Source organism: Vombatus ursinus, unplaced genomic scaffold (assembly GCF_900497805.2).
Source record: "Vombatus ursinus unplaced genomic scaffold, bare-nosed wombat genome assembly UNPS02009205.1, whole genome shotgun sequence".
In the NCBI taxonomy this organism is placed as follows: domain Eukaryota; kingdom Metazoa; phylum Chordata; class Mammalia; order Diprotodontia; family Vombatidae; genus Vombatus; species Vombatus ursinus.
Window position 1 is genome coordinate 55,476,337 of NW_020948983.1, and position 12,128 is coordinate 55,488,464.

Below are 12,128 nucleotides of genomic sequence, written 5' to 3' on the forward strand. Positions count from 1 at the left end.
TTTGTAAATTTATTTTTAGTTTTCAACATTCACTTCCACAAGATTTTGAGTTCCAAATTTTCTCCCCATCTCTCCCCTCCCCCACCTCAAGACGATGTGCATTCTGAATACCCCTCTCCCCAATCTGCCCTCCTTTCTATCACCCTCCCCCCCCCTCTCTTATCCCCCTTTCCCTTCTATTTTCCTGTAGGGCAGGACAGATTTCTATACCCCACTGCCTGTATATTTTATTTCCCAGTTGCATGTAAAAACAATTTTTAACATTTGTTTTTAAAACTTTGGGTTCCAAATTCTCTCCCTTCCTCTCTCTCCACCCACTCTCATTGAGAAGGCAAGCAACTCGAAACAGGTTATACATGTGTAGTCCAGCAAAACACTTCCATAACAATCATGTTGTGAAAAACTAATTATATTTCCCTTCATCCTATCCCACCCCCTCCTCCCCATTTATTCTGTTCTCTCCTTTGACCCTGTCCTTCCTCAAAAGTGTTTGCTTCTGACTACCCCCTCTCCTAATTAAACTTTAAAAATCTTACAATAAAGTACAAAACTTGCAGTCACCTATGAGGAAAATCATAAAATAAGTAAAAGTTATGCTTTTAAAGCTGACTTTAAAAGTGACTAGTAATTTTCTTAGTATCAAATAACTTTGCTCTTAATGCTTAGCTACTGTCCTGTGTAGCCAAGATTCTTAACCCTATGGAAAAAGAGAGAAACTTCTAAAAGATGTTTAAAATAGAAAAGAATAGCTATACTGATATTGTAGCTAAATCTTTTTTTATTTTACATTGTAAAACTGAACAGAATTTCCATTTTTCCATAGACAAGAGAAAAATGTCTATCATGAACATTGATCAGATGCATTTTAAATGAATTACAAAACAAAACAATGACCTTCCTGATGTTCTTTTTGGTAAATAAAATTTCAGTGTTACATATTTACAAATCTACAACCACTCATTAAAAAGTGCAGTTTTGGAGGTAACAAAGTACCATTTAAAAATCCCAAAGATAATAACAAGAAATGTTAATGTAATAAATCAACATGTACCATATGATAAAGATTTGATATGCAAAAGCGATCCATTTCTTTTTCAGGGATAAATTCTTGCCAGCATCAATATGACATGGAGAATTTTAAGGAATCATTCAACTTTGAGATTCGTAACTATTGCATTTGGAAATTACTTAGATGGTGATGAACTCCGGGATAATTTTTGCTTACTTATATACCTATGATTGCATTTTCTTGGTTCATTGTTCTGACCTGTAATGTACTGAAAATGTAAAACTCTCATTTAGACTATTCAAGACATTGCAGGTACACAGGAAAAAATGTACTTCAAGCTAAAAAACGTACTTGCTTTAAATATATTTTTGTTACAAGTGTTGAAAAGCACATGGTAGCATTTTTATCATCAAGCAGAGATTTGGAAATATTTATTGATTCAAACTATAGGAATGGCTCTGTGATATGGTCTTCATAAAATTTCTATTTGACGCTTTCAACAGGATTAACCTAGGGACATATTTGCTTTGTGGTGAAAGGAGGTGGGTATTACCGAATAGTCAGAGGACATTGTGCTGAGGATGCTAAGGTTATTACTGAAGGGCAGCTGCTAAGTAGAAAAGTAAAAGTCTGGGAAATGAAGGCTAGACATGTGTGTGAATAGGAATGGGCAAAGTCTACCTCAACTTCTAGCACAAATACCATTGAACCACTCCAAAGAAGACTCTTTCCCTTCCTGGCTTGAGATAAATGACCTGGATGGAAGCACCCAAGTAAATATTGATGCAAAAATAAAAATGAAGCTTCATGCAGCGTTGTCAGTGAAAAGACAAATAGGTATTTCCTTAAATGGGATCATAGGAGTACAGAACACTTTGTAAATACAAGGTAATTTCTGTAAAAGGAAGAATGTAGCACATTCTCATTATTCTCAGATTTCATAGTGATTATGAAAACACTTTGGAAAGAAGTATTGTTAGCTACTTGATACAGGATACTGACATTTTCAGTGATAATTTTTTTAGACTGCAACTAAAGAAATCAGAAAATAAGTAGATCTACACAATTCTGCAGTTGAGAAAGAAAAGGAGGGTAATTGAAATATAACATGACATTAAAAAATCACTAGCAAATAGTAATGGATAGCTAATTTTCAGAACATAGTAGAAGTAGCATATACTTTACATCAGTAAGCAGTATGGTTTTTACTTAATTTCAACAATTTCAAAGTCTAAACCAAACCAAGCATTCTAAAATGAGACAGTGTACCAAATGGGAAAGGAACTTCAACTATCCACATCTGTCTATATGATCACATAGATCAAGCACAATACCTGTGGCAAAAAAGGGTGCTTTCCTCACAGTTCTCCTGACTTAATTTTCCATCACTCTCTATCTGCAAAAGGTAAAATTCTGGAAAAATACTTCTATAGAATATAGAATTATTTTTAAAAAACTGGCCCAAATACTAGGAACAGAATCCAGACAATAAGATAATTTAAACAACCACTTCCCAAATGTATCTGGACTGTAATAATAGGACATTTAGATTTATATAAGAATGTAAAATACATTAGTAGCTAAGAAAAAAGTAAATAGCCATGAGAAAGCCTTTTATAGGAAAAAAAAATCCAATACACAAGTACCTCATTACAAAAATGACTTGGACTAAATTCATGCTCAGTCTCACAGCTATCCAACATACTGTCTCCTAAGATGCTTACGGATAAAAATTTTCAAATTTATTAGTGAATTAGAGAATTAGAATACCAAGTATGAGAAGCTTACAATTAGTTGGGAATAGAAACTGTGGTAGTGAAAAAAGAAGCAGGCACAACATCACATCATTGAAGTAAGCTAATGTCAATATAAGCCCGACTTAGGAGCATTACATATATTTCATGCTCATCATTTCCCCAAGTGGAAAATGGTAAAATCCTTTAAGTTGAGACCATTCACTAGTGGCTCGACTTAACAATGAGGCCCATTTGTAGTTCAAATGATTTAGAAAATGAATGATGGGACTTTTAGTTACATTACAGTAAAGGCACGTCTTATCCTCTTCAACAAATTGCTTCACACACACACACACACACACACACACACACACACACACACAATTTGGGATCATTTCCTTGGTCCATCTCAGCACATTATCTGGGCAATTTTCCTTTGTTAATGACAACACATGCACACAATCCAAACAATGAAAATCATTAAAGTGACTAATGGTAACAGGGGGATACTTTTTCCCCTTGGAAGTAACAACTTAAAAAACACTGAATAGAGTAGCACAACTAAGTGTTTAAAACAAAACAAAACAAAACGAAATCAATTTCAGGTATCTCTGAATAACCAGCAATAATGCTTGAACATTCAGCTCATTGTCTAGTTTCCATAATTTATAGATCTTGATGGCTTATTTCAAAAGCTACATAATTTAATATGGGAGATCTGTTCTGTAATTTATCCCTTTAGAAAATGAATGTTTTGCTCCATGTAAAATAAAAATATATTTTAAATATAATTCTAAATGGAGTGCTCTGATTGTGTTCCCTATAACTACCATATAGCAAAGATGACATACCCAATCTCATATATTAAAATTGGAGTATATCTGCCATAATTGCTATCTTGCACATTAAAATTAGGATAAAACTTTTGGAGTAGTGTCAACCTACTTGGAATGTATACCATTATGTATATTTATAAAATTTATGTTTAATTTTGCAAGTTCCCCCCCCAATGTACTGTATATAAGTGCCATTAGCAACAACAACAACAAAGTGCTGGATTCTTCACTGTATGCTGGGCCTGAGTTTAGAAGGTACTGGAGAATTATATTTGGGACTTCTACTACTCTCAAGATTGTCAGTGTGCCAATCTTGGCAGTGGATGGAGTCTATCACTCTACAACTTACACATATGTACAACACTTTCAAACTTATGGCTTCCCAACGTACAAATGCAAACTGAACCCAGGACAACACTGGGGCTCGGGTTGGCATTTATTGACCATTGTGTGTCCTCCCCTCCTTCCTACACTCCTCTCTCCCTTTTGAAAACAGGTTGGACTATTGGTTCCAAATAGCAGCAGACTTAGAAGGAAGAGCGCTAAATTGCTCATTTAAAGTTTAAATTCATTTTAAGTTTGCTATAGTAATTTTAAAAAAATTAAAAAAATATCAACTTACTATAAACAATTTAAAACATGTATAATACAACCTTGTGTTTTTTATAACATCTGAATAATCTATGTAAACAGCAGATCCTTTGATTTTATGTTACTTATTAGTATTAATACATGATTTTTATCACTGTTTTCCAAGAGACTGTCTTCTTTTAAGACAATTACTTTTAATTATGGTTTTTCCCCACCATGTAACTCTTTATAGAGGGGAACGACAAAAGGACCAGGAAGCAAAGCAGTGTTTAGCCCACTTGTTACTATTCTTTACCTAAAACATTTGTAGTTTATCAGGGCTGTCTGACTCTGCTGCAAATGCATTTTCAAAAAATGAAGATAGAAATTTTCTTAGAGACTGAAATGGTAATTTTTACATAGACTGTACAAAACATATATGGTGTGTGCATATATGCACATACACACATATTTATGTAAATATATACACATAAATTTATTTTAAAGATAAGGTTCGCCAAATATCTTTCGACATTCCATCACTCCTGTGCTTGGTGGTCTATCACAGTTGTGGGTACTCTTGACTTGATTAGGTGTAAGACGATCATATGCCATCTTGTATTCTCTGTCAAATGCATCTGTAAATATTCACACAGACAAAGAAATCTGCATTTATAGGGGTATGTAGAATCAGTAACAATGTATTATATTACTTCAGGAACACAAAATCAAAAGCTTGGAAAGAATATCTAGAGGTAATTTTATTCATCTTCTAAACTTAAACTATCTCAAAATATACCATTTGTAACATATTCCAATGTTTTGCAACCCTTAGAACTAGAAAATTCTTTCCAAATAAAGGGTTATTGAAAACTAACTGGGCAATCTTCTGTAATACCCTAAAACTACCGATTAACCAACTCTAAGTTAGCTTCTCTAAAGGCTAATTAAAATTCTACTGCTTTCTTTGAAAGATTTAAAAACTTTGATCAACACAATGACCAGTCATAATTCTAGATGACTCACGATAAAACATGCTACCCTCTGCTTCACAGGGAGATAAGTGGATGCAGATTGACACATTTTTTTTTTTGATACGGCTAATATTTGTTTTGCTTGAATATGCATGTTTGTGAGAAGGGTTTTGTTTTTATTTCTTTTTTAATGGTGGGGAAGAGAGAGAAGAGAAAAAAGTTGGATTTTCATTAATTAAAATTATAAAAATTCCACTTGCTTTCTAGACCCTTGAATTTTCTAATCTTACTGAAGTTGCAGGCCTCTATAATATATATTTGAATGACTCCTGAGTAAATATAGACGGTCATTTAGAGGATTATATCCTCTTCTTCAGTTTATGCATCCTTGTGTGAATATCAGTTTTTTTCTCTCTGACAAAGGCACTAAGTGCTGATTCATGTTAGACTTGTGATTAACTATAAATACTAGCCCACAGATGGCACACAGGCATGAAAGAAAGTTTCGTCCTTCCTTTTTCTATTTTGACAATATGTTTTTTTTTTCCCTCCTAAACCAAAATACCCTGCCTGTATTTCTTTTAAACTTCTTCTTATTTAAATTTGGCCACTTTTCTGATTTTCTTTTCTAAGATGCCTGCTGCCACACCTACACATCTTGCTGCCCAATTTCATAAATGCTTTCATTGTACCAAAAGTCTTAAAGTCTTAAACCCTGATAGCTACTCTTTTGATAGTATCCTTTAACCAAGGAGGTGATCACATTATAGAAGCATATTCTATGCTATATTATTTTATTTATTGATGGGTAAGTCTTAGAGAACCAAATCAGGATGGTCCAATCAGTTAAATCTATTTATCATTTTCTTGCAGAATTAAAGATTAAAAGGGACCTTAGAGGTCATCTAGTCCAACCCCAACAATAGAGGAGGAAAATAAGGTTCAGGGAAGGGGAGGGTTTCAGTTTCAATTAGTCTTATATCAGTAAATATATCAGTAGTTATCAGGTGTGCCACGCACCCAGCCTTAGAATGCTTTCTGACCATCCACAGTGATTTAAATTGGATGGTCCCAAATAGTCTTCTTTGTAGCTAACAATGGCCATTTTTGCATTCCTCCTGAGGTTTAGAAGGGACAAACTTAAAGAAGAAAAAGGTGAGCAAACTAAGACAAGTTTGGGGACTAATGATAAATATACTTAAAATACATAATTTAAATTTACCAGTATTCTCACCAATGCATTCTTATTATATGAAATAATATTAAAGGGATAAGGCTTTGGAGAAATATGTTCTTATAAAATAATTTACATTTATTGTTTGTTTTTAAGTTGGCACAATGAAATAGCATAATTATTCTTTTTCTTGATAATAACTTGTATTGAAAAACACGGTGCTAAATAAGTATAAAATAGTATTATTATAATGAATTATACCTATGTCAATGTTGTCTCTTCCCAATGCCACAAGTGAGAGAAATAATATTTCTCTATATAAACTCCTGAAAAAAAAAGGTGGGGGGACAGAATAAAGTGTTAGGTTCCAAATATTAGGGGAAAGTATGTTCATTATAAGTCATGTTCATGCTAAAATAGACATGAAACCAGTTTTGACAATAAATTACTAAGCAATGAATTATTAATTTGTTTTGAGGGACCTCATGCTCATTTTGAAATGTTGCCTGACTTAAAAAAATGGTTCTTACCGTTGTCGTTTAAGATGAGGCCATTTGTTCAGTATCTCCAAAATCTGACTCATTGGTCCATAAACGTCGTTCATCTTAATACTTTTTACCATGCTTTTCAATAGTTCGTGGTTAAATGAGTTATCACCTTTTTGCAATAAATGGACCATTGGGTACTTTTGGGCTGTAAAAGAACCAAGGTAACAAATGAAGCAGTGTTCATTGTCTAGAAAGAAGAAAAAATAATTAAAAAGCAGCTAATGGGTATTTTTCTAGATGGGCACTTTGAAAAATTATAAACTATTAAAAAAGCACCAATAAAATAAATTAAGAACAATCCTAGGACAAAGAAAGGAACAGGGATAAAAAATATGGATAAGGCATAAAAGGAAAAGACAAGTATGTCTAATGAGTGACTACGGGCCTAAAATATAACATAGTTTCATACAAGCAACAACATATGTTTTGCCCCTCAGAATGTCCCTTTAAAACATTTGAATTGGTAGTCTAGGACTGAAAACTAGTGAACAGGCAGAAAAGGAATCTGGAGGAAGGAATCTGCTGAAAGCTGAAATATTTTCTGACATGCGCATGCACATTCACACATGTACCACCCCCCTCAAAGAAATCCACACATTAGCAACACTAAGCATAACACTCACTCTCAAACAAAAGAGTACGATTTTGACCTGAAAGACAAAAAGTTGCATTAAAAAATATCAGTTGTATTACTATCCATGATACTTGAAGAAAATAATTAATTAATGTATGTCAGAAAAGATTTCTTCTTAGAAAGGTACTTACTCTGTGCATTCCAGAGGATGTATAAGGGTTGTCCTGGATCCTGGTGTAATTTCATGTTGTCCCATAACATCTGAATTAAAACGTATTTGCTGTCTTCTGACATACAGTGACGGGGAATCTAAATAGTAAAAAAGGAAAAAATAATTAATATGAGGAGTTCCCTATAGAATAAATTCTTTTAGACACAAAATTAGTCAGAATGAACATGATATACTATATATACGTATATAAAAAAACACATGCTCCCCCTTCTGGGCTCTTGGAGCTGGGAGAAGGAGGAGAGGGAGAGAGAAAAGGAAAGAGAGAGAGGGAGAGAGGGAGAGAGAGAGAGAGAGAGAGACAGAGAGACAGGGACAGAGAGAAGGAGAGGGAGAGGGAGAGAGGGGGAGAGGGAGAGAGAAGGAGGGAGGGAGAGAGAAGGAGGGAGGAAGAAAGGGAGGAGAGCAAAAGAAAGGCAGGAAAGGCCAAAAGGTTGTTTTTGGTAGCCCGTGTGCTTCCTTCTTCTTTTCTCCTCTCTCCAGTATCTTTGCCAAGAAAATCCCATGATGGTATGGTAAGGAGGCAGCTAGGTGGCTCAGTCGATCTGGCTTTAGACAATAACTAGCTGTGTGATCTTGGGCAAGTCACTTAACCTATTTGCCTAATCCACTGGAAAAGGAAATGGCAAACCACTCCAGTATCTTTGCCAAGATAACTCTACATCAGATATGCTGAAGAGTCAGACACAACTGAACAACAACAAAAAAGAAACCTTAATTATGCTATACCAGGGGTGGGGAACCTGTGGCCTCGAGGTCACAGGTGGCCCTCTAAGTCCTCAAGTGTGGCTTTTTGACAGAATCCAAACTTCATGGAACAAATCCCCTTAATAAAAGGATTCACATCTTATTGATGTGAATGTTCTCTCCAGTGATGAAGATGGCAGCCTATTTGATGAGATTCCTGTCTCTGCTGTCCCCTATGCCCTCTCCCTGCCCCACCAATCCAACATACTGGACTGCTTTTCTTGGTCATGTCCAACAGGATGTCAACCTGTCATCCCTTCATGTTACCATGTTATCTTATTTTCACATCATATATCTCCCCGATGATATAATTTACTCTTGTTCTGGGGATGATAGCTGTACTATTCTACAACTTAGGGTATCTGGGAGGAAAGAGCTTTGTAAACTTTCAAGAGCTAATTGTAAGTAATGTCTATGGGTGGCTCAGTGGATAGAGCTCTGGCCTTGGTGTTAGGAAGACTCATGTTTCTGAGTTCAAATTTGACTCCAGACACTTATTAGCTGTGTGATCCTGAGCAAGTCCCTGAACCCTGTTTGCCTCACTTTCCTCATCTGTAAAACGAGCTGGAGAAGGAAATGGCAAACCACTTCAGTATCTTTGCCAAGAAAACCCCAAATGGGTCATGAAGAGTCAGATATGACTAAAACAACTGGACAATGTATCTACTAAGGATGTTATAATATGTTATTGTTTTGTTGCCAGACTCACAGAATTTGAGAGTTAGAAGCGACTTCTATGGCCATCTAATCCAATCCATACTCAAAAGGAATTTCTATTTCAAAATAATCCTTATTACCTCTCCCCCTCAAAGCAGTCATCCAGCTTCTACTTAAAGACTTTCAGTGACCTCCCCCACCAACTCAGGAGGCAACTCCTTCTACCTCTGGACAGCTCTAATTGTGGGAAAGGGTTTTTTCCCTCCTGACACCAAAATCTAAATTTCCTATCTTGCAACTTTCATCCATCGTTCCTGATTCTGCCCTCTGGGTCAAACAGAACAAATCGAGTCCCTATTCCACATGACAGCCTTTCAAATATTAGAATAGGCTACCATGGTCCTCTGTGTGCTCTCTTCTCCAGGCTAAAAACAACGCCGGTTTCTTCACCATCCTGGTTGCCCTTTTCTGGATACTTCTTAGCTTAGCAATGTTCTTCTTAAACTGGGGCGTCCAGAACTGAACAAAATTGTCCAGAGGAGGTCTTGATAAGGGCAGGGCACAGAAAGACTCTCATCTCTTTACACATGGCAGTTATACCTCTCAGTGGCGCCCAAGGTCAGATGTGGTAGCCACATCACAAGGCTGACTCATGATGAGCTGGTAATATGCTCTAACCTCTAGACTGTTTTCAGACAAACTGTTGTCTGAAAAAGAAAAAAGCTCTTCCCCATCCTATGCCTGCGGAGTTGCTTTTTTTTGTTGTTGTTCCTAAGTGTAAGACTTCACATTTATTCCTACTGAATTTCATCTCCTTATATTCAGTACAATGCTTTAGGGTGGCTGTCAAGATCTTTTTAAATCCTAATCCTGTCATCCAGTGCGTTAGCTATTGCTCTCATCCTAGAGTCATCTGCAAATTGGATGAACATGTCTGCCTTAATCCAAGTCATTGATAAAAATGAGAGTAAATGGAGGGGAAGAAAGAACTATAATAAGGAATGCATTTTTTTTTAAAAGTTCACAAATGGTCATTATGGCTGTTAAGGTCCTAGAATAAATGAAATATAATGAAATCCCATTTTTTATAATTGAGAATAGGCAAATAATTTTTGAGGTAAAGAGAACAATATTTAGAGTATCACATTTGGTATGCTTTTCTCTCATACCTTAGAATACTTATTACAATGCTCAGAAGACAAAATCAATCCAGGCAAATTACTGGGTAAGTCCAGACGTCTAAAATACCACACTAGATTCCAAAATACAATTGGGTGATGGTCTACAAAGTCTGCCACCGTTATTGCATTATCGCCTTCATTTTCCAATAAACTTTCCAGTTCTTTCCATACCACTAATGGACTGAGATATGGGACAGTAATAGGGTCTGGACTTGGAAGGTCCCACTCTAATCCCAATGACTCCTGTTGCAAAACAACAAAACAAAACAGTCATACAAGTACAAAACATTTAAGTGGAATCATACTTTTGAAACAACTGTTATGATATACTTTGTCACTTAAGGAGAATAGTAATAATTTTCATTATAACTTTATTATGGAAGCTTAAGACTTTAAGCTTCCATAATAAAGTTATGATGAATTTAAATGAAGGCTAACAAGACTATACAGCATAAGGGAAATGAAAGTATGGCTAAAAGATCAGTGTCCAAATTAAAAATACCAAATATACCGTTGTGCCTTGCAAAGTTGCTGGCAGACTGCCTGTAGACACAATGTGGCTAATCTTCTGGCCTCCTGTTTCTTCCTTGTCTAAGGGACCATACGTACTGATGCTCCTGGCCACTGGAAATATTGGACATTTTGATGTGCTCATATTTTGTCTCCTCCCTTCAGGGATCTGAATACTTCGGGCACATGAATTTTCTTGCTCTTTACATTTGCTTGAGGGAGGGGAAGAAGAATTGGCAATACTTAATACATAGCATACACAATGAAAATGTTCATTTATGCAGAGGAATATAATACAATGTACATTTCTATAGTGGTCTGATATAGACTCTCTGGATCATAAGAAACCTTAGAGGCTATTTATTCCTAGTCTTTCTCCCCTCACCTACTTTAATTTCATGGAGGGAACCCATGTTCTTACCTTAACCCCTGCCCCATTTCTCTAAACCTTCTCTTCTCCAGGACAAGCTTTCCCAGATACCTTAATCAATCCTCATAATCTCATAATCTCAAGGCCTCTCACCTCTCCCTCCAAATGAATTTTGTTGTTATTTTGCCTAGCTCTATAAAGAATAATTTTTGTAGTTTTATTGGTATATCACTAATATGTAAACTAATTTAGGAATTCTCATTTTTGGCATATTAGTGAATTCCAACAACAAGCAATGAATATCCCACTAATTATTTAAGTCATGTTTAAGTTTTTAAGAGTATTTTGTAAAAATATTTTTACAAGTCTTGAGTGAATCTTGGTAGATTGACTCAGATATTTTATGCATCTTATAATTGTTTTAAATAGAACCCCTCTTCCTGTTATTTTCTTTTGGAGTTTGTTTTTACTAAAAAGAATCAAATGTTGATTTTTGTTGATTTATTTTGTATTTAGATATTTTACTGAAGCTATTAATTGCCTCAATGAGTTTTTTTTGCTGATTCTCTTAGGTTCTCCAAGAAAGCCATCTTTCACTAGCAAACAGAGCTAGTTTTGTCTACTTTTTGACAGTGTTTACACCTTTAACTTTCTCTTACCTTATTATTAGCGTGCAAGCAATTCTAGCATTATGTCAAACAATACTGGGGAAAGAAGACATCTTTGGTTTGCCCCTGTATTTAATGGGAACACTGACAGTGTTTCTCCATTGCAAATAATGCATTTTAATTTTAGATAATACTTTTTCTAATTTCCCTTCTATGTTAGTACTTTGGAGAGTTTTTTTTCTTTTTTAGCATTAATGAATATTGAACTTTGCAAAAGTTTTTTTATGTTTATTGATGTAATCCTGTGGCTTAGGATGTTTTGTTTTTAATATGGCTACTTATATGAATTGTTCTTCTAATGAAGCACTGTACTTGCATCTATTTTGGTTAAGTTAAATAATGTTG

The 12,128-nt window shown here is 35.2% G+C and overlaps 1 protein-coding gene across 6 annotated transcripts in view; it reads right to left on the reverse strand.

The window, feature by feature from the left end:
- Positions 1-1,348: 1,348 nt before the first annotated feature.
- The window catches only part of DENND4A (DENN domain containing 4A), a 145,826-nt gene continuing 135,046 nt past the window's right edge, over positions 1,349-12,128 (reverse strand). For 5 of the 6 annotated variants that reach the window (XM_027851561.1, XM_027851562.1, XM_027851563.1 and 2 more), the window contains 6 exons: positions 10,747-10,957; positions 10,224-10,478; positions 7,613-7,730; positions 6,830-6,992; positions 6,561-6,625; positions 1,349-4,789 (listed from right to left, as the gene is read on the reverse strand). In XM_027851561.1, coding sequence (XP_027707362.1) covers positions 4,653-4,789; positions 6,561-6,625; positions 6,830-6,992; positions 7,613-7,730; positions 10,224-10,478; positions 10,747-10,957 — 949 coding nt within the window. In that variant the 3' untranslated portion in view covers positions 1,349-4,652. The remainder of the gene's footprint in view (positions 4,790-6,560; positions 6,626-6,829; positions 6,993-7,612; positions 7,731-10,223; positions 10,479-10,746; positions 10,958-12,128) is intronic. The other variant, XM_027851565.1, reaches the window with a different exon arrangement.